This window comes from Monopterus albus, unplaced genomic scaffold (genome assembly GCF_001952655.1).
Source record: "Monopterus albus unplaced genomic scaffold, M_albus_1.0 scaffold247.1, whole genome shotgun sequence".
NCBI lineage: Eukaryota > Metazoa > Chordata > Actinopteri > Synbranchiformes > Synbranchidae > Monopterus > Monopterus albus.
The window spans coordinates 152535-178504 of NW_018128127.1; the positions used below are offsets into that span (position 1 = coordinate 152535).

A 25970-nucleotide genomic window follows, 5' to 3' on the forward strand; every position below is an offset into this window, starting at 1 on the left:
AAGTAAGGCTCAACTAGAAGAGTCTCTGTCAACTAATGATTCGATTAGTCGACTCTCAGGGGGCGGCCTAGTATTTAACTCAATAGAACTCCTGGGGGTACTGTACTAAACGGCACCACTTTACAATGGCATGCTAATATTGCTAACATCAGATTGCTATTTTTAGTCTCAATGTTTTTTAATAATCTTGGTAAACGTATCTGCCTGCAAATATTTTGCTCAGCAAATATTGTCTTTGTTTGGGTTAATTTGTTGTACAGTTTTAGAAATTCGGACACACAAGTAGGATAATTAATTTTTCATCTCTTTGAGCAGTGTTAAATAGTGATTTGCTGTGCCCACAAAAGTCAGTGCAGCTCGGTCAAAGTTCAACCGCCCCCCTCCACATTCTGCTCAGTGCACCGTGGAGGTTGGCGCTGAGCCGTCACAGCGCACCCTACACACAGTAAAGAGGAGGTGCATGCAAAAGCTGTTTTTCTGTGATAATGTGAACATGCCTGTACAGTTGCATGCTAGCAGCTCAGTAAAAATGTGCTTTGATCTAGACTACCAAGGTTAGCAGGATTCATCCTCATGAATATCTGTTCACAGTTTCACAGCAGTCCATCTGATGATAGTGGACAGACACTGATCAGTTAACAGTGCCATTCCTCTAGCTAAAAGATACACATAGTGTTTAATTTTCATAACATACTGATATATCTGTATAGTTACTTACCAGTGCACAGTTAAATGTGCTAAAAGTTGGGTGAGCATTCCTATTCATGTTGTTTTTACTTCCGGTATCACTGGACCCATTCTCCAGCTCACTGGATCTAACCTAATATACAAATGTCTTTTAGGTGCAATACAGCTACTCAGAGTGAGATAAGAAGAAGAAGAAGGAGCTTTATTTTATTGTCATTGTAACATTGTGACACGTACAACAAAATTTTGTTTGGAGCCGAGGGCCCTGGGCCGCTGAGTGCATACAACTGCTCTACCCACCGCACCATTGTCGCCCCCCAGATAACACTCATTTAAAGTAAATGGTCTTATACTTGTATAGCGCCTTTCTACGCTTTTACAGCACACTCAAAGCGCTTTCACATTATTCGGTCATTCACCCATTCGCACTCCCAAGCACTCATGCATTGACACAACGGTGACATCACCGGGAGCAACTGGGGGTTCAGTGTCTTGCTCAAGGACACTTCAACATGTTGACTGGACAAGCCGGGAATCGAACCGCTAATCTACCAGTTAGGAAATGACCCGCTCTACCGCCTGAGCCACAGCTGCCCCCATAAAAGTAGACTGCATGTATTACCAATCAGAACTTTGGGATTTTTATTATTATTACATATACCATGCCATTAAATGAGCCCTGCATGCGTTAATCCTACATAAGACACACTGATGTTACATTGTGTTTAGATTAAGACAAACATGATGTGACCTGTCTAACAGAGCCTCAACCAACTTCAGTATTTGCTGGTGGTCTGCCCTCCAGTGGACCATTTATGAAAACACACTTCTTTTAAAGGTCCACTCAGGGCAGACACTGAATAGAGAGACATAATCATTTGTATTGCAAAAGCCAACATAACATATTCCAATCTGACATTAAGATATGCTGCAGCAAATTAGTCTGCTACCTCAAACATTTCCCCCAATTCTCTGCTAGGACCCTCCCTTTCCTTCCAATGGAAGATTCAGCTGTGGCAGGGAATGCAGTGCAATAATGTTTCCCTGAACAAATGCTCCACTTTTCCTTCCTTGGGAGCACATACTCCTCCCAGTCCATTGTTTATAGTCTGCTAACGGATACGGTCTCTCACTTAATCAGACTGAATTGGCGGTTTTAAAAAGCACTTTCCACACAGCTGAAAATCCACAACTTTTGTGTAAATGTATTAATCCAGTTACCTTTTGGCTCTCAGTGCTCATCAGTCATTCCAGGCAGTTACTGTTATAATCAGCATTATGTAAAAATATAGTAGTCATATAAGGAAATGCACTACATGTGCACAAATTTGACACCAAAGTGTATTTCACAGCAGTATGAAACTGCATAACTGTCCTTTGTCTATTAATTATTTTTAAGTGACAAAGACAGTATCCTTCCCCGTCACTCTGCAACCTTAATTCTTTAAACTTTTTTCAGATGTATTCGTTTATCCAGAATCTTGTTAATAAAAGACATCGTCATCATATCATTTTGAAAATATTCTGGCTACAAACCTAGTCCACGGTGAAAATTTGTCTAAACTTTGTTTGAATTTGTCTCACAAACTTAAAAAAACCAATACTGTGCTGGTTTTCGTCTGTATACCTGTAGGACATTTTTTTTGTCAAAATAACAGAAATTTTATGTATGATGGGTATTCTAGATGCTTCAAGTTGAAAAAGTCCATTAACATGATCTCACCTACAGAAATAGTTTGCATTAGGGAGGTGTTACAAAGAGGCAAGATAGTTAAAATTTAACTGCTAGTTGAATTCAGATGAGCTTACTATTAAACCAAAGATTGATTATGCTGCCCGACAACATGGTGGGAACACAGACAGACAGTAACACAATAAAATGCCTTTTCAAGTGAATGCAAAAAACACCACCATGTTCCTTTACAGTAACACAATAAAATGCCTTTTCAATATTGATTGAAGTTTATTTCCAAGTTAATATTTATCCCTGATTATGGACTCGCACAAAAACTGTATCAATCTCATTTGCATCTGCATCAAAGGCATACTGTATAAGCTCTGAGGGTTTAGGCATTATCAAGCCTGGTGAGTTATGTATAACACAAACATTCCAGAGCTTATCAGGGTTTGTTTCTGTAGTGTCAGTGAAGCTGCGTCACTTATTCTGATGGGCAGACAGAGAAACAAGTCAGCTTCTCATAGTCACAATCTATCTCAGCTGTTTACACCAAAAGGTATGACAGCTTTTCACTTCAATACAGTCAACGTCTAGCGGCTCAATGTAGAAATCTGGTAACATACACAGAGCCACAGAAGAGTGTGAACATGCAGTACACCCTAAAATTTACAGCTTAGTCAGTTTATTGAAGAGTCTGGTCAATGTTGTGGACGGATGCATAAAAAGAGGTTGAACTAAAACGCATAATGTGGATATTACCAGACTGCAGATACTGTAAAAACAACATACGAGATGTTGCAGAGCAGGAGTAGTAAGATGTCAACATAGCTAATCTTTTAATCAATTTAGGCAGTCATTGGTGCCCTAAACAGTTGCCATACTCCTTAAACCTGCTATAAAATTATGTCATTCATTTGGAGTAATTTAAGTCCAATATTAATTTCCTCAACTGTTTTGGCCTCAGCCAATTCCTGAGCAAACTGTTTTTTGTTTTTTTTTAGCTGCAGACTTTTACTGCTATCTTACCAGGTAGTCAATATGTTTTTCAAAAAAAACAAACCTGTCTGTTGTAGCTCTAATCAATACTGATGGTCAATATGAATCAAAACATTATAGCTGCAGGCCACAACACCGAAACAATATGTTGAAAGGTGCTAAAACCCTCTGGAGAGTTTAGGGGGGCTGTAGTCGAGTAATCACAATTCATGTTGCACAAACTCATTTGACTGATTATTAGTATGAAAACATTGAGAAGTGCAGCTTGAAATATTTTGCATTTGCTGTGTGAACAGCACTGCTGTTCTGTTTTTTATGAAAGTGTATTATAATATTTTCCTTTCTTATAAAACACCTCTGAAAACCCTGCAAATTCTACATTTAGGTCTTAAAATTTTAAGACTAATGCATTAAATACATTTTAACAATTTGGCTTGTACTTTCATTCAGAATCTGATGCGATTCTGATTTAGGTGCAGTGTGTGCAATGCCAGCTTTTTACAGTCACCAATGGACTGACAAAATTTAGGACTTCTCCAATCCTTCATCATCTCTCCCTTCTCCAACTCTCCAACTCTGCTGCAGTTTGAGTCAACTCACTTATGGAGTAAATAATCTAAACTGAAACTTTATGGTGAAACATAAGATGAGCTGTGATATGCTGCATGTCTGTCTCACATTAGCACACACACTTAGACAGCAGTGGTTGTGAAGGTACTTTGATAGGAGCAACAGGTTGGCTTGCTCAACCTCAGGTCGTCCAGACCTGTCCCAACACATACCTGGATTATGGCCTTGTCAGAAGAAGAAGAGTTGTACCTGGGCTTTAATCCTGACTCTTCTGTCTAAATGAGTAAGCCTATGTGATATAAAGCAGTTCAGGTCATTGGGTAAGATCCGGACTAACCCCCTTTTACTTACAGTAGCTGCCAGCAGAACCTCTAGCTTGACTCACAGACTTAAAATATCATAAAAATACCTCAGAGGAAAGTAGTTCATTTCACAATTGGAAAGAAAGAGGGTCTTATTAGGCAGAATGCCAATCAGCAGCATTTGCCAGCTACAGTATTAAAGTGTTGTGGAAATCAGCATGAAACAACCAGCACAACTCTTGAGAGCCTAAAGGTACCTAGAAAGCTCTAGGTAAAAAAAAAAGTCAAAATGGTGTTTAGATTATCAAATGTAACAGTCTAATAAAACACAACTGATAGGCTTAACTTTGGGGGGAAAAAGTCCTAGAATCAGCTGCTGGGGACCTAGTGATATGGTTGACACCCCCAGAACAAGCAACTGAATGGACTTTAAATTGAGATTCTATTAGTGAAATGGAGGAACTGTGGGGACAGACAGCAGTCACCAGGTGAAAGCAACAGGGGCCTAACAGATGTGCAGAGATGCCACTGACCTCACTGAAGTGGATCAGGTATACGCCACAGTGGCTCTGATGATCCCAATCATAAAATTTATAAAATATATTAAAGTCTCAAGGCTACAGCTCTATATAGGCTAAAACACAGAGTTGGGATCCTGCTAAATGGCATGTGTTTGAGGTGGACAGCGATCAGTGTTAAAATTTTACTTTAGACTACCCCTAGCATATTATCATGGATCTGATAAAGTCCCGCAGACCAAAATGTACCCATTTGTATTCAGTTTTATACTTAGTTACCTTTTAAAACTAATATCTTTTCCCTAAATTTCCTACACTGGACATTAAACACTGGCCTGAACAACACACGAATAGCTTAGACTTCATTAGGTCTCAGTGCTTGTTTCCCAATTTAATCCAATACATCTACGATGAAGAAGAAATTGCAGCTAAGATGGAATCGCCCGCTTTTATACTTGGAAACCTTCCCTGTTAAGCGTGACAGTGTCGTCCACGTGATGGATAAACAAACATACCCACCTATGTACTTGATGTCAAAGCCCTGCGGCGGTTTCAAGGTGCGTCTGGTCCATCCATTCCTGAGGACTTGAAGATGAACTTCTTTGCCCTGGATCAGCAGCACATGCTCATCTATCCAGCCAAGGAAGAAAATCTCTGACAGGGCGTGTGTCAGCGCCTTGTTCCAGAAATGTTGCATGTTTATGGCTTTGAAATTAGCGAAGACCTCATAGCCAGTGTGATGCTGTAACTCTAAGGAGAGCTCGGCCGGTGATGATGGTGAGTCCTCTTCAGCTTCTCCGCAAACCTGCGCCAGCACCAGAGCCAGAGAGGGCGGAGCGATCTGTTCTTCCCAACTGTGCGACGCTGTTTAATGTCACGCGCAAGTTTTATATCTGTCCAAAATTGATAATTAACCTTTACTGGATTAAACATTTTAAAGAAATCAACTGCAGAGGAAAGAAACCACGCTGCGCTGATCCACAGTCGGAAGCACGACGCCACAAGTGGTAAACACAGGTGCTCCATGTAAAACTAGGGAAATCAGCAACCTGATACGTTGTCCACTCCAGCCAGCTATCCCCAACTATCAGAGTATTAGAGCCTGTTCTCAGCGACAAAAGAGGCGAGGACTTGTGTTGCATTCAGGTGCAACACGTAAACTCCGATTTTCAACATTAGGGTACCACCACAGCTGTTAGAGGCTGTGTTTACTAATCTTAACAGCAGACGGTTTAACATACAAGTCAGAACACTCAAAGAAGTTTAGCAAATGGATGTCCTAACAATAATCTGACAAAACAATGGAACACCTGCATCATCAACTTCAACTGCAACTTTATTGTCCCCAAGAGGAAATTAGCTGAAAAGCTGTACAAAACGCACACACACGAATATAAATTATGATAAAATACATAAATAGCTCACAAATGCTAGCATAAAAGAATTCACATCAGTAACCACGTGTGGTAAACCTGGTGTAGGTCTGCATCCAACTTCAATCATTTCACTAGTTTAAAGGGCAGGAAGGTTGTTTATTTATTTAACAAATTTCATACCCAATAGCAGGGTGTTATAATTTTCATAATAGATCTGAAACACACTGTCATCACCTACCAATATTAAATGAAAGACTGAGCATCAGCAGCCTCATCCTGAGCATTTAACAGTGGTGCAAATGCATTTCTCACTGTTAGACCTGAGCCTTGATCAGCTGAGTCTCTGCCCACAAGGAGACTCCCATATACAGTACCTTGCTTAAAATGGTCAATTATTGATGAGTCTACTTAGGTATTTGCATACTGTCAAGGTCTATGGTGTGTTGGAGGCTGCTGCTGGTGTAGTTCTATTGAACTGCATGTATTAAAAATTGTGCACCTGATTTATATGTATGGAGAAGAAAACCCTTTACAAAACAGCCTCAAAAACTACCACAAAGTTCAATCAACCTCATTAAATGCAAACTGCCTTAAAGTACTACTATTTATTACACAACTGCTGCACTGAATTATAATGTATATTTGCTGATCATTTAATGGCAGAAATTAAGGGACATCAAGTTATTTAAACAGACCTTCTGTCAGCTCAGTAGCACCTCTAACTGGAACAATGCATGATTAACATGCAGGTCATGTTAATGGACACTGGATTGTAGCTATTAGTTGATTTAATTGATTTGCCAAGCAAAAGAAAAGGATCAGTTTTAGAACTATTTTGATATTTTATGAATCTTTACAATCCCATAACTTGATAGTCTGAGGTTAAATATAAGAATTTGCTGCTTTCTCGCTCTTATAATAAACTGGATATTTGTGGGTTTTACCTTGTTGGTCAGACAAAACAAGACATTTGCTTAAGTTGCTTTGCCACGACAAAGTGATAAGCATTTTCATGCTTTTAAACACCCTAGCTGATTGTGCATAAATTGTAGAGATAATATGCTTATGTAATACCAAAGAACCAAACCATTAGTGTTAAAGATGAAAGTGATACTAAACTTGAAAATTCACAACACCCCTTGGGTGAGATTGAATATAAGATTCAAAGAGCAATGAAGAAAATGAGTGCAGGTTACACTAGTTCTTTGTTTAGGCAAAATGCTTCTGTGCTTGCAGTGAAGGGATCTGATGTCCAGCTGTATTTGGCCCTAGGCCTTGGGATCTGGTGGTTCTCATCTCCAAGTATGCCAGATCTGATGTTATCCTGCCTGTTTACATAAATAATTCTGAGGTATGAACAAAACTTCCTGTAAAAACAATCAGAACATAATCAGATTTCTTCTAAATCACTCAATCCTGTTAGTTACATATAAGGTTTCAAGTTTGACACCATTCCACAGCAAATTTTTATCTTTTTTAAAGGAGACATGAGAAACTTAAACTATTAAAGTTCCTCTTTAGCAAGTCACAAGGAATAAATGAACCATGTTTAAGTGTGAAATGTAAAGTTGTATTCAAAGTACAAGTAACTCCACAAAAGTGACTCGCCTCAAACAGCATTTGTGTGCAGGTTAGCTGGCTTTACTCATGCATGCTATTAAACCAGCAGCCCACTAATTGGAGAAATCCCTGTTTAGAAAATAGTGTAAAAAAACAAACATGAAAACTCTTAGTCTTAAAACTGACAATATGGACCTTTAACCTCTAATTTCCTTACCGAGAACAAGTGTATATTTAGGTTACAGACAGCTCATTAGGTACTACTGTACAGAATGACATGATAATTTTGGGTTGTGCAACCTTCATGTCAGATGTCACTACACTGACGCAATGTTAAAAAAAAAAGGCACAGACATTATACACGTGAGCCCTTCATCATTTCTATAAACACTCAAGTTAAAATAAACTGCTGATTCATAGAAATGTTGATGATGGAGGCCATTATCCCAGCTATGGTTTCATGATTAAACAAATTCATATCAAACTGGCTCCCACTATATTTCCCTGAAATGCATAGTGTAACAGCAGAGAGGCATCCAATGGTACCAAATTTTGAGCTTGAAATTATAAGGACAAATAAGGACAATTTTAAAATGGTTTCCAGTGGTTCACTTTTTTTTTAAAAATTACCGACTTGTTTTAAAAACAACCTTTTTTAAGGTTCATTGTGTAAAAACAGAAGCTACTGGGTTAAAGATATTAACGCCAGATGTGTTATTAACTATTATATGCGGGGAGAACCTTATAATGCCAAGCTTCTGAAATGAAACAGCTGTTTTGTATGACAGAAATATCGAGGATGAAATTTCAAGACAGATTCAGTCAGAAAGTGTAAACGAAAATAATTCACAGCCAACACTCTTGCATGCACATCTTCAAGCTTTTCTTCTAAACGCTGAGGTTTTCTGCTGCAGAGAAGACACTCAAGGAAAAAAATACATCTCTTTCCTCAGCATTGACACAATGCATGGGATTTGTTTCTTTGCATGAAAGCCTGGTGAGTTGGAGATAGACTCAAACTCTGCTGCCACCTTGTGGTTCACTCGTACCAGGATGTGCTGGAGCTCCAATTCTTTTCCGTATGCATTGATCATATCGCACACAGACTGGATAAACCAGGACCCTGTCATAGTATTCCTCCATGAGTAGTAGCCTGTATACAGAGGAGTGACAGAGAAAAAATACAATTCTTAAAAAGGAAACTATATGTATGCAAAAAGACCTGTATTTGTGTGTATTATTATGAACCTGGGGCTGTGGAGTAGGCATAGAGGAAGTCCGCCTCCACAGGGATCTTGGTAGTGCCATCGTTTCCACTGTCCTCTTCAATGCCTGGATCAAGTTCAGTGCCTCTGCAGGCCTACTCAATGCGAACAAACAACAAAGTGGTTACAGGTTACATACCTCAGCAAAGCCCAAAGTGAATTAGAGCAGAGGGGAGAGAAATGGACAACTCTTAAAGTACCTGGATAAAGAAGAGTTTGGGCTTTCCCGCCAGTGATTTGCAGCGATCGCCTCGAAAAAGAGATGTAAGGTCATGAAGCTGTATTGAGCCATCGGTACCAAAAATCATCCCTTCATCTCCATGACTTAACAGAACACAGACGAATGAGGCCGAGCTGCTGTGGTCTTCCTTTGACACTTTTTAAAAAAAAAAAAAAAAAAAAAAAAAAAACCCATATATATAAAAGTAAATTCATAGCCGATGAATAAGACAGCAAATGAAATAATTTAGTGGTTTAGAGTTATAGTTGTATTTTGTGGCTGTGGAGGTTTTGTGGCAATTTGAACGAATTTTGCATTTTACTTACCAGCAGTTAAAACCTGCTCCATCTGCTTGACTGACTGGTCATTGTAAATCTTCACTTTATAACCCAAGTTAGAAAACACTTTCATCATGTTGGCTGCATCTACATCGGTACCATTTCGCTGATTCATGCCTAAAAAAAACAAAACAAAAACAGAACACCACCTCTTACTTCCTCATAACTAGATTTTTCCATCAGCATACACTGTAGGCAATTTGATACATATATCTGCCTATAATTTTAAAGGACCTGCACCCTGAACAGCTGAAAACAATTTAATGAATATGGCAATACAAGCTTCACCACTGCTGATGTTTACCCTGCTCATGGAGCATTAAGCAGTCTGTTGACCAAGTAGTCATGTGTACCGAGTTACCTGCAAGACGGGTTTATCAAACCAGAGTCTGACAAGTGACTCTGATACTCTATACAATAAGAGCAGACTGAAGTTGTTTGCTTGCACTGATGCCCAAGGTCTTCTCAGCCAGATATTAAAAGCTCTTTCGATAACCACAGACACTGCTCTTAAGCTGTTCAAGCTTACATTGCAATGCCCATCTTTCGATAAAGGATTAAGGTCAACTCATGGTTTTAAATAGCATCTCCAACAATTGTAGAAACAGGCCTTTATATCCTCAGAGATGCAAGTGTTGGACAAACACTCCCCTATAGATCCTTAAGGGACAGGCATGGTCGTGCTTCATTAAAAAAAAAAAAAAAAAAAAAAAAGAACACCCAAAAGACACAGAGCAGCAGCTGCGATGGCTCTCTTTATGAATACTACCACCCTAAAGCCAGAATATTCAATACATGCACAGGATAGATATTATCATACACTTAATGCCTTAGATTTGTGTTACTGCCCATTTAGATGTGTTATTGCTCAGCTACTTTATATTTCACCTGTGTTGTGTGGCATTCATATGGACAGCAAAGTAAGAATTTCATTGTACAGGGAAACGCGTTTCCTAACTATGCATATGACAAATAAACACTTTGACCTTGACCTTAGCTCATATGCTACTATTACCCTCAACTGCTTTTTCATTCTCATCTCCACACCCAAAATAAGGACTGCTACAGAGCTAACGGGAACATCTAATTAACTAGCATTTAAATGGTATCCACAGCAGCCTGTGTAGTGTCCCTTAGCACACCTATTATCTCAGGTGTGCATGTAATGTGACTGAACTGCTCTGTTGTACACTGACATGGTGAGTCAGACGCAAAGCCTTACTCTGCTGTTACATCCACATAAAAGGCAGCGGAACAATGTCTGTCATGGTGCTCACCCAACTCCAGACCATATCCTGCTGTCAATATGGTGGAGTAAACAGCTAAGTAGCAAAGGGACAGATTAACACTGGACATAATCACAGCACAAACGTGTTAGCTAGAGAAGAAAGATAGAGTTCAGCCTAACGAAGCATCTGCTGATCAGCCATCTGCACAGAAGAGGCATCACTTTGCAACTGAAGGCAGCTTCATAAGCAATATTATCCCAGGAATGACACATAATACCTTAAAACCTTAGGTGTCAGATAACCGCTCACTCTTAATCAAAGTTTTAACATGGTACATCTGAGTCAACAGGCCCATCAACCTTGGGCTAAAAAAGGACTCTAAAGCTCCAGTATGACTCTTCTGCATTTGCTGGAAAATAACCCTGAACCCACCACCCAGTGAGAATGAACAAATCAAATTTGAAATTCAAGTAGTTATTTTCATTACTCTGTAGCTATAATTCTAAAGTAGTTCACGATTACAAGTAAGTGTATGAGTTATAACAAATGACAAGTGCCTATCATGAGGACCTAAGGCTGTGTCCAACTAGAACCAAAACCAAGGATATTTGCTATTCAAATTACATTTACACAGAGAGAAAACATGCAAATATTCACCTTAAGGAAGACCTTTTTTTTTTCTTACCATTATTAACTAATATTTTTCATTCTCCAATTATGACACTAAATAAGAGATCTGCAACAAATAGTTTTTTCTTAGTAGCTATGTGCTATTTATAGCACTTTCATTTTGAACATGTTTCATCAGAAAATAGCCAAAACAACTTAAACACCTGTTCCTCTGTCAAAGTTCTTGTTGTTGATGATGATGCACTGGCCTTTGCTGGGGAAATTGAGGCTGTATCTGAAGCTGCGTAAGTGGGGCTTAGCATCCACGTCCATAGCAACGGGGGTAGACAAAGACCCCTCCGCCCTGAGGGGTAAACACACCATAACACGGTCTATAATTAAAATGTAAAATTTTAAGTTGCAGGCCTATTTAAGTGGTTCATCACATGACAAATAACTCAGTAACTACATGGCTATGTAGCTCAAAACAGCTCGCAGAATTGCATTACTTAGATCTGCTAGATGTAGGAAATAGCGGGTTAAATAATATGCTAATGGAGGGTAATGTTACCGGGGGCGAATCATTTCCGCATCCCATGAATAAACATCGATAAATAGACGCATTAACTGAGACTCACCGTTGTCCGTCGTCTCGCCTCGCGTCTGTGGCGTCTTCTCCGGGTCTGGGTCCGGGTCCGGGTCCATTAACCGACATTTTTCAGTCAGGAAACTAACCGCTAACTAAACAATGAAGCCACACACACTGTAAGACAAGACGCAGCCCTCAATGACTAATGCTAGAACAGAGACGTGTCGAGACACAAGACGTAGCTAACTACCCGCTGCAACAAGCTAATAAACAAAAGTGCTGACGTCATGCGGAGATGCGCTCGTTTTATAGTTCCCCTCCTCCACTGGAGGCTAAGTTTGTAATCCTTTATAATGCATGCATTCAGTTAATTAAGCACACGTTTGTGATTACCCCACTGTCCACAGTGCCAGAAATAAAATTCCGGTACTGAAAACGCTTATTCTTGTTGGCCTGAAGGTAAAATTATATGAACCGAAATGGAATTCTGCTGTAAAATACCCAGTGTGTTTCAGTTTCAGACTGTAAACCCACTCAGGTCCTCAAATCCCCCAAACTCCCAGAGAAAATGTTCACCAGCCTCGGATATTACCGTGTTGCCTCAAGAGAGTTTGGTGCACAAAATCTATGCTTTCTTTTTCACTTTTAAATTTAGTTTAATTTTTTCTCCTCCAATAATTTGCAATCTTAAGGCTCTACTTGACTACATTTTAGAGGCAACTATTGTAGATTTTACTCCACTACATTCATTTGATAACTTCATTTACTTTTCAGAATTTGATTAATAAAACAAAATAGTTTGTAGGAAGTGTACAAGCTACCCAGCAGTAATTCAAATAATAAGCATATAAGGTATAGTTAGTCCACCTTTAAAGGCTGCAACATTAAATGTGAGTAACATAAGAACACATTAATAATCCAAAATGTACAGTGTTATGCTTTTACTTTGGTAGATTTGGTTGCTTTTGGTATATTGTGTTGCTAATATGCCTGAATGTCAGAGATGTAGCAGAGTATTTTTACACTGGTTTTAGTAGTTTTACTTAAAAAAATCTGAGTACTACTTCCACCACTGACTATACTTAGGTAGCTACAGCCAAAACTAGCTCTACTTCAGAAAGTATTGGTCATCATTGTGATTTAACATTGTTGTTAATTGAGCACTGAAAAGGCAAAATGTTGTTAGAGACAATAATTAGCCAGTGGAGAAATGGACTTTTTCTAATATATCCTCACTAATCACAACTAAATTTTTCCAGGTCCATATTTGTGTTATATGCTGAGTAATTTGACATAAATACACAGACTGATATTTACATTTCTAACTAAAGGTGAGGGTCATATATTAAGGTTAGTTGTATTTGATGTGGTCAAAACCCATACACTAGTTCATGCTGGTTAAAATGAAAAATAAAATTCTGCTTTAAAAACATTAACTAGTAGAAACTGAGAGTCTTTGAAAAATTTATGAAACTAAAGATATGCACTTCATCTCCATTCAAAGCATATTTTTTATTGTCAACCTCTAATACAGTGCTGCTAAAAAAACGGCATTACAGGACAAAAAAGGAGAAAAGTACGGTCAGACCGTAAGTCAATACTTATATTTTACTTCATATGTTTGTAATTACTGAACATGTTTTAGGAAAAGTTCCTCAAACAAACTTATAAAATGACAAACTCTTCAGAAGCCAACATCAAAAGTTGACTGTTTATCTGTGAAATCAAGGAGGCTGTATTAAATCACTAAAGTGCAATAACACCTTCAGTCTAAGAAATGTGGGGAGCTGTGGCACTGGGTATATTATCAATCTCGACAGTGAGGAGAAAAAAGGGGAAAAACAAGTAAAAATATAAGAAAAAAGTTACAAACACAGATGAGATGACAGGGTTACACACTGAAGGGCAATGGCTAAAAATCAAGATTACGTATGTTAAAAAAGAGAGGACAGACGGAAACCCGCAAGCTATAGTGTAGTATCAAGATGTACAATCCGCACACAAACTCATGTCAATTTAGGTGATTTATAAAGTAACATTTGAAGTAAGTAACAGTGTAGGTCAAAGACAAATTAATTTAGAATAGAAAGCTATCCTGGGCAGCAAACGGTGACTCATAATAAGTTGGTTCACATAACCCAAACAATGAAAGTGCCAAAATATGAGTAAACAAAAACGAAAAGGCAAAAAATTTAAGTGCCAGTTAAATACCACAATTACTTCACTATTTAATATATTTACACAGAAATATTTGCAACATAATCTTTTGTAACCTTGATTTTCACTGTTCTCCTTTTTAAGTACACTTGAATGTAAAATTATTTTGATTTTCACAAATCACACAGTCCTTCCACTCACATAGCAAACATACAAAGACAAAAACAGAATTCAGTTTTTACATGCTTGCTTCAAACTTTCCACACATTTCATTTTGTGCCATATGTATGCATCGAGGCACTCTTATTGCTGTCTGCTAAAAATCTACACTTGCAGCACACAAGACTAGAATAACCTAATTCAAGATTAAAGCTATGATCAATACTTTTAAAGGAAGAATACCAGGAAGACAAAACAACTGCCTTATATTTCCCTTCACTTCACTAATTAGCCCATCAGAAATCAGCGCACCGTTTAGTGACAAGCTGAAGCACACGGCTTCTGCTGCCCTTAACGTCATCTCAGCTGTTGAAATGGTGAGCCTCAATATTCATGTGGAAAGCAGCAGTGAAATGGTTGACCCTAGTATTAGCAAGAGCACAAGCTTTAGGTATGAAAATAGAAGTGTGACCTAAGAAGCAACATAAGGATCAGAGTAATCAAATACATAACATTTGCAATTTATTCTGACCAGACCCCTACCCAGTCAACAGCTACACCCTTTAAAATGAATTGTTAAAGGACAAATAAAATAACCAACAAAAGGACAGGGTTCAAATATTTACCTCATACTAGCGCCCTTAGTATTTTCATTGGTAAGCTATCGATACAAATTTGGTTGGTCTCATTTATGTGATATTCAATGTTATCATATGAAACAAAAATTAAGAATTAAGATTAATGAACTAAACAAAAATCTGAATTTTCTTCCTCAGTTAAGAGTAGAAGTGAAAATGTTATTCAAGAATGAAAAAAAACTACTTATACCTTTTTGAGGAACAAAGTATGCAGCCATTTAACACCCACAATTAAGGACTGTGGAGAAAACCAAACCAGATGTGATCAGGCCAACATACAGTAAGAAGAGACATAATCCTAATGAACTATTTTAACATCTCTTCACAATGTATTTCAAATGAGGGTGGGGGGTAGGGGGAAATAAATCACTGATTTTGAAATAGGAAAAAAGTCTAGTAGATGTAGTCAGTTTCCTAAATTTAGTAGTTTCCTAAAACTACTAAAAATTCCAAGGAAACCAGATAATTCTTAAAACGTCATTACTTCCTTGAGGGAGAAAAAAAAAATCCCGCTTTTATCAGAACCACTGAAGCTTATGCGTCTATACCTTTGGTCTGAAACTGGTGTAGTGAATACTTACCTAATATTTTTAATAGTTCTCAGTATCATAAAACTTTATTGACTTACAGTGGTGCTCTGCTGGAGAAGCTGCAATACATTCACTGCAAATAATCCTAATCATGAATGCACAACAAAACAAACCCATAAAGTACACATTAATAGTAGCTCACTTTGTCATATCGTAAGAAGTCATCTGGGTAAATTATGCCTCTGTCAATAGTGCTTCCAAAGAAAATGCATGACATTACCAGCATAACCTGTTGTCAAATGTAACTCAATGCTGTACCACAGAACCCAGGACTTAAAACAAACAGCGGACAAAGACCCAGATAAACAGTATTTGAGAGGCAGTGAGAGGGGATTCTGAACACTAAACGGCTGTAATGTTTCTACAATGCTAAATGTGCATTGCGTCTACGTTGATGGCAAAGTGTCCCGACTCCTTTGATCCTTAGCAAATTTGCTGGAATAGGAGAGCTAAGTGTGGTGATCAGATGAAGCTGTGGACACTGAAAATGTCAGGCTTGATTCCCATCATTAGCTGATGTAAAGTAGACCACCTCTTAAATCTTCTCATTTGTGCAGCACTGACGGAAGCAGGCTCATTTGGCTGTGATCAGAAGATGTCAGGGCACATGTCCCAACTGCTTTGTTCCTTTGCCTCCCAGTATCCACCCTTGTAGACATGCAATGTCTCTTCGGATACAGGGTCGTCAATCCTCTCAAACCACAGTGCTTGGTAGTTGTCTTGATGGGTGCCTGAGAGAAAACAAAAAAATATTATAGTAAGAAGAAATTTTAGAGGGACCTGAAGCAAGGGTTAGGAAGCCACTGAGTCATGACAACATATCATGCTTAAATTAAGCCAGTATGCACCCAGATGGTTGACTGAGATATAGATGCATCTTAATAAAACAAAATGGCAAATAAATAATTACCACTCAATGGGAGCAGCAATTTATTCTTATATAATGTATATTGTAGAGAGAACAATGATACTGGTCAATGACACAAAAAGTACTACTCCAAAATATTTCAGCACAAAGTTTATTCTACAGTTAGCTACTGCTAGTTTGCTACAACATCATTAACACAACACCTAAATAACAAAAACTAATAATAATAATAAAAGGGGAACAACAGACAGCAGGACTAATATTACTTGCTTTTGCCTGGAGCTCCATACAGACCTTCCTCCCCTTCCACTAAGAGAGAGCAAGTTGAAATGTAGAAAAAAAAATGAAGAAAGATGGACAGGGATTTTCTAATCTGGATTTTACTACACCACTGGAAAATCTGAAACAGTTGTACTGCATGCATTATATCATGATCAGAATACTTGCTTAAATATGGGAAGAGTGATGGTCCATGAGGGGCTAAAAAAAAAAGATGATTTGAGGAGGAGTTAGGACATAAAAGAATCGGTTTGCTCTGAAAATGACTACTACAGTCATACAGTGAGTAACGGTGTTCAGTGCTGCTTGTGTGAAACAGATGTATCAGGGGGCAAGTTCTTTGTGTCAGCCAAACACCAGCAAAAAAGAGATGCAAATCCACAACTCAACTACTCTACTCAAGATCACTACTACACTACTCAAAATCCACACAACTGTCTTGTTTATTTGCATTTTAAAAGTGCTTTGTGTAGCATTTTAAACAATATAGACTTATGAAAGTAACTGTGAGAGCTCAGTATACTAATCATTAACAAAAGAAGTTTTCTTTTAATCTGCATCTCATGCAAATATGACAATAGTAACATTTTCTTGCCACATTTCCAAGCCTTTGCTTTGTGGCACAAAGGGAATCTTTGCTTCTTCATTTTAAGATTTTTTTTTTCTAAACAATTGTTTCCACTGACCAGCCATTCTCTTATTTGTATTATCAATCAAAATCAATCAATAAATGAGTACATTTTTGGTAAAAAGTTAACAGGCAGCTTCATAATTAATCTGAGTTAGAAAATGCAGTGTATCATGTAAATGCAGTACTTAACTGAGTGTACCATGCAATACATCTAGCAATGCAAAATGGACATTACATCATCTATGACCTCTGCCAACTATAGTGGTTTTTGGCGGCCTGTTTTAATTTTAGTTGTAGTCTAGTCTTTGTGTGAAGCTGTCATTTTAGTTTTTATTAGTTTTAGTCACGTTCATATTCTTTTTAGTCTAGTCAAGTTTCAGTCAACTAAAAGTCTGAGCATTTTAGTCTTATTTTAGTCAGAATTATCCATGACTATTTTCATCTAGTTTTAGTCAATGAAAATTGTATTTGTCACTTTTTAGTAATGCAATTCTATTTAACCCATTCAATATAGTATAAGTACCTAGCAGTATATACGAAACCAAAATTTTCTTTGAGCCAGACCCATTTCAAACAAGGTTATCTTATTATATTATGGTTACCTTATAGACTCAAAAATACAGTACATCCACTACACATTTTGTGTGATTTTGTGGCCGCATTTCTCCCATCTTTTCCATTTTCTTTTCCACTTCTATGTAATGAAAGTTTTTCCAAATGTCATGTCTTCTTTTTCTCCAAAAGACTAACCCCGGCCGGCCGGCCGGCCATTGGTCCCTTTCTCTGTGTCAGACTTAACTTTGTTTGTTGTCGTCTTCTAAATAATGCCGTGAGTGGGGCTTAAGGAAGTGACGTCGCCTGCGTCTGCGCAGTGCGACCTGATGCGGCCCCTGAAGCAAGACACAGAAATACTGCAAAATAATAATAATGTGACTAAACGAGACGAAATAACGTTATAACATTTTGTTCAACGAAAATGGAGACATTTTAGCGTAGTTTTTATTTTGTAAACCACATTTAGTCTCGTTTTTCGTCAACAATATTGCATTATACATTTAATTATAGTCATCGTCACACGACCAGCATTTTTGTTGCGTCTCGTGTCGTTTTCGTCACACAATAAAGGTTCGTTGATGACGATATTTAGTCATAATTTTCATTGACGAAAGCAACACTACTGCCAATCTGCCACATATAGCTCTGTCCACAGCTGAAAGTGCTAATGATTGTCTTTCTTGTTCCAAAACGTATCAATACTAGTTTAAGAAACTGTGAAGTCATAGTATTAAAAACAAGGCCGCCAGCCTCCCATGGATATGCTATGGCCATTTTTTCACTCACTGCTTAGTTAAAATGCCACTCAAAGCACTTCTGTGAAGTGATACTTGCTTTCATCAGAAACCTCACTTGCTTCTGTGCCAGTCTCTTGGGTGTCAGCTAAATGGAACAGAAATGGATGTAGGGAGAGTAAAATGTCAATGAGATATTAAGATGGTGTAGTAAACATTTAACACCTCCCTATTACACACACAACCATGTTGTATGTTTGCTTTTGACTACAGAGGCAGTATAAACAATAGGTCGAGAGTGGGGAAAAGACTAAGACAAGAGTACTTGCTTTTCAAGAGTGAGTCACTGATTGAATCCTCAGTGACAGCTTTCAGTTGAGATGGAGACAAGCAGATGAGGAATACCAAGCCAGATAAAAGCAGCCAGGTGGACAAAAACAAATAGATAAGCTTCAAAAATAAATCTCCTTTCTTTTCTTACCCTCCTCAGGTGAGCTGGCTGCTTTTACAGCTTCCCTTTCTCTTCGTACAGTGCGCTGTTTTTCTTCTAGCCTCTGTTTCTCTGTGTTAGCCTCATCCCAACGGCCTTCCTCCATTAATCGTTGGTCCGGCCGTCTTCGGCTGTCTGTTGGCGCCACTCCCTCTTCAGGTTCATTGAGTGTCAAGGCCAGTGAGGAGAAGTAGTACATGTTCTCAGTTCCCTCTCTGGAAAGTAATCAAGATTAAAATAAATCAGAGGCACAAAGCTGGTGAAAATACTGCCCTATCTCTACAGCCCAGTTTATTCAGAAGTACTTTTAACATTCTCAGTCCTACCAATCTATTACCAAACTTACGGTAAAGGGTTCTTTCTCCAGATTTCTTTGGCTTTGAGGGTCTGGTAGACAGTCCTCTGTTTGCCTTCAGTGCCATTCTCGCCTTTACTGCTCTGTATTACCCTAGAAAACTCCATCTTCTCATCCCAGGTTCCTGACAGCACGTAATGGGCTTTTCCATCCTTATCTGTTACTACTCCTGTTACCTGACAGAAAAAAACAGCTTTCAGTCAAGAATGTAATGAAGAAGCTGACATATGAAAGCATAGGTGCTAATAGAATTAATAGCTGCATAGTTTCAGCTAAATATTTTCTGAACAAGAAGCACAGAACCCACCATAATAAATATATACCTACATTCATTTATAATTTACTATATGGATTTCGATCTCCCTGTAAAGTCTGGTTTCACACAGAGTATGTGCGATATCATAGAAGAAAAAAAGATGTGAAAACCTTTCTTGGTACATCTCTGGAGAAGTAACTGTAGGGAGTGAACTTGAGGTGGCAGCGATCTCCTGTTCTGTGGTTCACCACATCTATCTCCCCTGACTGGAAGGGAAAAAACAGTGGGGGGTGGGGTTGGGGAGACTTTGCTGTTAAAGATATAAAAGATGCACCCAGTAGAAGGATAAGCAATGAGTTCTGTGAAGACATCCGTCACTCATTTGTCTAAACAGTCTGACAAAGATGGCACAGCAGATGGCTGCCTCGATTGTGTTTGTTGTTTTCCTGGTATTCTCTGTCTTCTGCAGGCCATCCCAGATTACCTTTATCAGAGAAGATCTACTAAACAACAGACAACTCACTCCAAACACCTTTTCTCTGATTTTTGCTAATGAAAAAAGCTGACCGGACATTTTGATCAGAGGGGCAGCAGCCATCTATGGGACCTGGAGCAAATGCTGGCGAGGGAAGAGAACAGGGGCCCTGGTTAAGTATCAACAAAGAGGGACTCCCTTCTGGCTAAAACCTTGTGCTGATCAGCTGGCCCCCATCTTCACATTTATCTTCAACAGAGCACTGGAGCTGTGTGAAATCCCCCTCATGCTTCAAACATTCAACCATCAGTCAGTCAGAACTGCAGAAAAGATCACTGGTGCTAGCCTGCCCTCCACGGAGGACCTGTACACATCACAGGTCAAAAGAAGGGCAGAGAAAATTTCTGCAGACCCCTCACACCCTGGACACAAGCTGTTTGAAGTCCTCCCCTCTGAACAGTGCTACAAGTCACTGTATGCCAAAACAACCAGACACAAGGACAGTTTCTTCCCCTGGGCCATCGCTCTGATGAACACTTAACCTATGACTGTATAGCAGAACAACAGCCCTCAGTGCAATACCTTGAAAATATACCTTTGTATACATCTATCTTAAAACTTCCATCTAAACTGTGTGTATATACACATTTTATATAAGTACTTTATTTTTATTATCCTAATGCACATTCCTTTTCTCTTGTTTGCACACTTTTTCTTGTTCTCTCAGTCTTATCTTATTTACTCATTGCCTTATGGAAGAACACTGTACATACACATTGAGAGCCACTGTACCAAAGTAAAATTCCTTGTGTGGTCAACACATCTGGCCTATAAAGCCGATTCTGAAAATAGGTAGTAATGGTGTCATATGCATATGTTAAGTACAAAATAAATCAATTTTTTAAAACAACTTCAGAGTTACCTGATCAATCCATAATTTCCCCACAATAATGTTGTGTACTGTTGTAGTCACTTTTTTCCAAGAGTAGTGATTACTGCTCTTTGCAAATATACACTGGATAGAACCTATGGACAGAGAGGGAACAATGTTACATAGGACAATTCATTCTGCTCAACCAAAAAGCACTTCACTTGTATTTCACATATACACAGCGCACTGCAAGCGCACACTTACCCAGGGGCATGATGGAGAGATATTTTCCTCTAAACTTGCTGGCTAGTGTAATTTCCTGTCTGAGAGTCCAGCCCTTCTCAGAGACAGCATGGTGAGCTGCAGCAGGTGGGTGGTGACTCACCTGGGAAGAGGTGTGAAGTTAAGATATGATCTTTCTTTTTACATGATGACTTTATCTTTTCAAGAAAATAAACATGCTTGCTGTGGTCAAACATAGCTAAACTAATACATTTAAGTCTGCAAATGTCACCTACTACATGTATGATGCTGTTTTTTGTTACTGCTGCTCACTGCTTGTTAGTTTTAAATGGTTTCTCATGGGTTTTCAACATACTTGTTCACACAGGGAGCGGTAGCCGCACTCTCTCAGCCGATCAAGCTCAAAAGTTTCTCCCAGCAAGGGATTGAAGGGCTTTCCTGTGCGGTGGACAGTGGTGGAGTAGGAAGAGACTGTAAAAGCAGCCACATAACACATCTGTTCCAAAGAGCTCTGACACTTAGCAGCCTTATCCAGCAGCTCGTAGTACTCCAGGTCTTCAGACAGACGTTGCAGCATTGAGAGGGGCTCGTTGAAATTCACCTAGTATGTACCACATCACAGAGAAAAGAAGCCTGATTATTTCTGATTATGCTCACAATGAAAATTCATTTAGGTGTCAAAAAGTGTACCAGTTTCTTACAGGCATTGGGATCTTTGAGAGCTCCTTTCCAATGCAGTTCTTCATGATGCTCCACAGATTGAGGTAATAGTTGGGCTTGTCTGGGATACGAGTCCGTCTTCGCCTAACTGGCTCAATCTCAAGAGGCTGTGGAGATTCCGGATTGGATGCCAAGGACAGTTCATCAAACTGACAAAAGAAAAGTAAAACGCTATGAAGAGGTGACTTTACAACACAAATCAACGTGCTTAAAAAACAAACTTAGCACATTTACCGACTGATCGTCCATTCCAGTCTCACTGCTGATGCCACTAATGTTACTGCCAGATCTCCTGGAGAACAGAAGTAAGAAAACAAAATAAAATATTACATAGGAAGAAAAAAAATGACATAAAATCCACTGATGTTTAAACAAGAAAGACATTTAATAACCTGTGATACTTTGGGTCAGCTGGGACAGTAATAAACTCTGCTGGGTCTTCCATAGCATCAAAGAACTCATTGTCATCATCCTCATCACTGGCATCACCTTTTCCTGAAACCCCACCTGAAATGAAAGGAGACAGTGGAAGACTGAATGACTAAAAGCAATGCCAAGGGTCCAAAGGCAAAAGTTAATTTGGGGCTGAGAGTCTCACCTTTGTTGCCTATAGTGGGATTGCTGAATGAAGGGGGGAGAACTGTAGCTCCTCTAAAAGCTCTTTCCAGGTGGTTGTGCTGTTTGGCTAGCTGCTCTATTGTCTCTTCCAGTCGTATCCTCTGGTCTCTTTCAGTCTGCAAGGCCTTCTGCCAGCGCTTACTGTGGCTCTGGGCCAGTGAGAGGAAGTCTCTGCATGCCTTGGGAGCATGAGGACACAACAGCAACATATCAGCGAGAGTCAACAACAATATAGTGTGTGTCAGAGATTTACACTAGGGTAACTTACATTAATCATGGCATTGGAGGTAATTCGGAACAATGTGGCCCTCTCTGTAACTTGTCTGATCTTTTCCCCCATGTCTGATCCGGCACAAATCCCCTCCAGTTCTGACAAAGACCTGTGCGTGTAGAATGAAAGAAAAAAATAAATGTACAAACAAAATACATAATCTCAGTTCTCTCCTTGGATAATATTATTTCTTTCAATGGACAATGTGAAGTTGACTTCAGACCGTTTTGAATTTTGGGTAAATGCACCATGTTTGAAGCATCATGCTCATTACCATTCATAGATATTTACACTACATACATCTATACATTAATTTAAAATAAATAAATAAACAAATACTATCCCATAAAGCTATATATAGTAGTGGATGCTTCAGCCACATCCAAATGTCCACTTTAAAGCACAGACAGGACAGCAATTGATTCATTTGCAGTGTCTGTGTCATCTGCTGACATGTGCTAGCTAGTGTTAGTTCCTGAACTGAGAGCTCATATCAGTGTGCAGTGTCATTTTTCAGTCTGTTGCTCTTATAGATGGGAACTAAAAAGGTCTGCTTAGAGTTCATTGCAGTCAGTTAAGGTTATCCATCTTGAATTACCACAGTTAGTAAAGTGAGATCTAAACAACTTAAGCAACTTTTCAGCCAAACAAAACAAGAGTGTATGCAGGTAAATACAGCATGTACTTCCAAAATGGCACCCGTCCCAACATTCAACATGGCGTGAAGTACCTTCACATTCTCTATAGTAAACGGCTCAAATAACTAATACCTTTGGAGGGCAGACCCATGTTTCACAATGAGATCATTGCAGGTGGTGAGGTCCTCCACCTTGCTGTTCAATGTACGAAGTGTGGACTGGATTTCTGCATTACGGCAGCCTCTGGCTCTTGAGGTAGGGGGCACTGAAGAACAATCGTCCCCCGAGTCATCTGAAAGCGCGGATAGGGAAGATAATATGAATAAAACAAAGCTATGTCATGTGAAAATGATTTGCAGAGAACTACTGTACATACATTTGTGTCTGGCTTAACTGCTGCTCTATAAACAACAGAAGCTTTTCATATTATGTCTAAAACAAATTCTTCTTCCCTCTCACCAGATTCAGTCTGCATGTGGGCAGCCTTTGCCTTGGCGAGCTCCAGTGCAGTGACCCATCGCTGGCGCTCTACCTCTGAGCTAGCCTTCAGGTGGTAGGTCTGAGCCCCACCATTGGAAATGACAAAATTGCATGAGTCCTCCACTACAATATTGGCTGTGGCCAAGTTGATGGTGCCTCGGCAAGTATGACCCATTTCTGCCTGGGTCCTGAAAACAAACACAATGAAGGACTGTCAAATGCAGAGTTCTAAATACCTGGTTTGTGAAGAGGAAATGCTATCAAAGGTTTTAATTTTCATATAGATGCTTGAAAATTTGCATGAATTGGTGAAAAAAAAAATAGAGCTAGTGAGTGAATTTCTATGGTAAATGTACTTAATAGGCACAAAAGCCCTGAAATCACTATTATAGATTGTGTTACTGCCTAAGAAAATCTACATTACCCACCCCATGTCACACTTTCAACACACAGTCAAGGTTAGTCACACCCTTGCGTGCCACATAGCTGCTTTAGCCTCAGGAAAACCCTGTCAATTCATATACAGTACATACAACTTGCCTGTAATAAGACAACAGTCCATTGCTCAGAACAAACCAGCGTCTCTGGTAACCTTTTATGTAGTTAGTCCATTTGAAGAGCCAACCATTGTATGTATCTCCAGGGCTTGGAATGGGAGGCTTAGGTTCTGACATCACAACAGCCTGTTGTTTCACTGGGTGAGGTTAGAGCCTGTGGCGAAAAAGTAATTCTAAATAAAATGATAAGCTTAAATTCATAAAGTCATTATACCATCCTATTATGGCACATATCCATTTATCATTAGCTATATACAAAGCATAATGGAGCCTTGGTTTGAAATAGTGTTATCAGATACTAAGCCATACTAAACTATAAATTATATAAATGTCAGCCCGCTGTTTAAGCTTTGTGAATATCCAGTTTAAACTGAAAACGTTAAACACACAACGTTAGCTAAATAGTACGCTCCAAATGTGGACTGCCGTTAGTAGAATTTAGTGTCATGAATGAACGCTGGTTCACAATTAACAAATGTTTACTAACTGTTACAGCTATGAATAAAGTAAAGCCACCAAATCCCACAAATCTAAATACAGAGCTAGCACTAAACTCTGTCCCTTGATAACCTACAGCTTGATCTCGAGCTTAAAGCAAGATCGCCACATAACAAATGGTGTTCCGCTGACAAAACCATTGATACAGTTTAGCTAAGGTCTACTGCATTTACATACAACTCTGAAAGCCTGAGACAACATAGCTCACTACCGACAGTCATGTTAACCCTCCGGTTATATCCCAGGAGTGTCACGTAAACACAGCCTGGATACTGCGAGGTACATCAAGGAAGCCGAACATTAAGGATACTTAAAAGTGTCGGTCAGTAATTGCTGCTTGCTAAACAACGGAAAGCTATCAAACAACCTGACACGTCGTAGACTGTGCTAACGATCACTTTCAACCGTGCAGCTCTCTCTCTACGGTTCTTTGTCCCAGTTTAACTGACATTATGGCGTGATCACTTACCGTTACCGTGAAAGACTTTAGCCTTCGGTGGCGTGCCTGTCGTGTTTGATAAAGCTATGTTAACTTGCTAGCCTAGTGTTAGCTTTGCTATTTACTTTGCTACAGGTTGTGCACCGAAATTACGTTCGACCAGCCCCTTCACCGTCACCTTTTGTTCCGCTGTAAACATTAAAACTGGAAATTAAACCCAAACCAGAATAAAAGACTAAATGGAAATTGTAGCTAACGTTATGTAGCGAAAAACGCCCTTCTATTCTCATACCATAAAGTTACATCGTATAAGGATAATGATTAGTTAATAATGTGAGGATGTCTTCGGTAGAATCATGTACCAGTAAAATAGTTGTTTGCGCAACATCTACGATCATTTTGAGACAAAGTAAATGTTAGCATATATTTTAACTATAACCTAATAATAACTGAGATAATCAAACATTGCCATGTTGCCTTTTGATAAACTGTTAGAAGGCTGCCACTGTCT

At 39.0% G+C, this 25970-nt stretch overlaps 2 protein-coding genes across 7 annotated transcripts; both read right to left on the reverse strand.

Annotated features, from left to right (window-relative positions):
• Window positions 1–7675: 7675 nt before the first annotated feature.
• casp3a (caspase 3, apoptosis-related cysteine peptidase a) lies at window positions 7676–12257 on the reverse strand. Its single transcript, XM_020620755.1, has 6 exons — window positions 11987–12257; window positions 11573–11712; window positions 9499–9627; window positions 9153–9328; window positions 8936–9047; window positions 7676–8840 (listed from the first exon to the last, which is right to left on the reverse strand). The coding sequence occupies exons 1-6, from the start codon at window positions 12061–12063 to the stop codon at window positions 8611–8613; spliced, it is 864 nt and encodes a 287-aa protein (XP_020476411.1). The 5' UTR covers window positions 12064–12257; the 3' UTR covers window positions 7676–8610.
• A 1193-nt stretch (window positions 12258–13450) lies between these two features.
• On the reverse strand, window positions 13451–25905 carry LOC109972117 (oxysterol-binding protein 1-like). 6 transcript variants are annotated; one of them, XM_020620772.1, is made up of 16 exons: window positions 25490–25905; window positions 24506–24676; window positions 23945–24153; window positions 23618–23777; window positions 22845–22956; window positions 22557–22755; window positions 22351–22465; window positions 22193–22250; window positions 21940–22107; window positions 21594–21839; window positions 21260–21380; window positions 21047–21150; window positions 19820–19915; window positions 19385–19569; window positions 19030–19253; window positions 13451–16212 (listed from the first exon to the last, which is right to left on the reverse strand). In XM_020620772.1, the coding sequence occupies exons 2-16, from the start codon at window positions 24637–24639 to the stop codon at window positions 16070–16072; spliced, it is 2274 nt and encodes a 757-aa protein (XP_020476428.1). In that variant the 5' UTR covers window positions 24640–24676; window positions 25490–25905; the 3' UTR covers window positions 13451–16069. The 6 variants fall into 6 exon arrangements, with proteins under 6 accessions (XP_020476428.1, XP_020476431.1, XP_020476429.1 ...); XM_020620775.1 differs by lacking the exon at window positions 25490–25905 and adding an exon at window positions 25388–25468; XM_020620773.1 differs by lacking the exon at window positions 25490–25905 and adding an exon at window positions 25236–25341.
• Between the last annotated feature and the right edge of the window lie 65 nt (window positions 25906–25970).

Bases quoted from the DNA above. Each gene is read 5' to 3' on its own strand.
- casp3a (XM_020620755.1), bottom strand. From the start codon at position 12,063: ATGTCGGTTAATGGACCCGGACCCGGACCCAGACCCGGAGAAGACGCC. The intron at 11,713-11,986 runs GTGAGTCTCAGT...TTTACCCCTCAG, and splicing joins AGGCGAGACGACGGACAACG to GGCGGAGGGGTCTTTGTCTA. The intron at 9,628-11,572 runs GTGTTTAAGTTG...TGTTTTTTTTAG, and splicing joins GAACTTTGACAGAGGAACAG to GCATGAATCAGCGAAATGGT.
- LOC109972117 (XM_020620772.1), bottom strand. From the start codon at position 24,639: ATGTCAGAACCTAAGCCTCCCATTCCAAGCCCTGGAGATACATACAAT. The intron at 22,756-22,844 runs GTAAGTTACCCT...CATGCTCCCAAG, and splicing joins CCTCCAATGCCATGATTAAT to GCATGCAGAGACTTCCTCTC. The intron at 19,916-21,046 runs GTAACTCTGAAG...TTTCCCTTCCAG, and splicing joins GGAAATTATGGATTGATCAG to TCAGGGGAGATAGATGTGGT.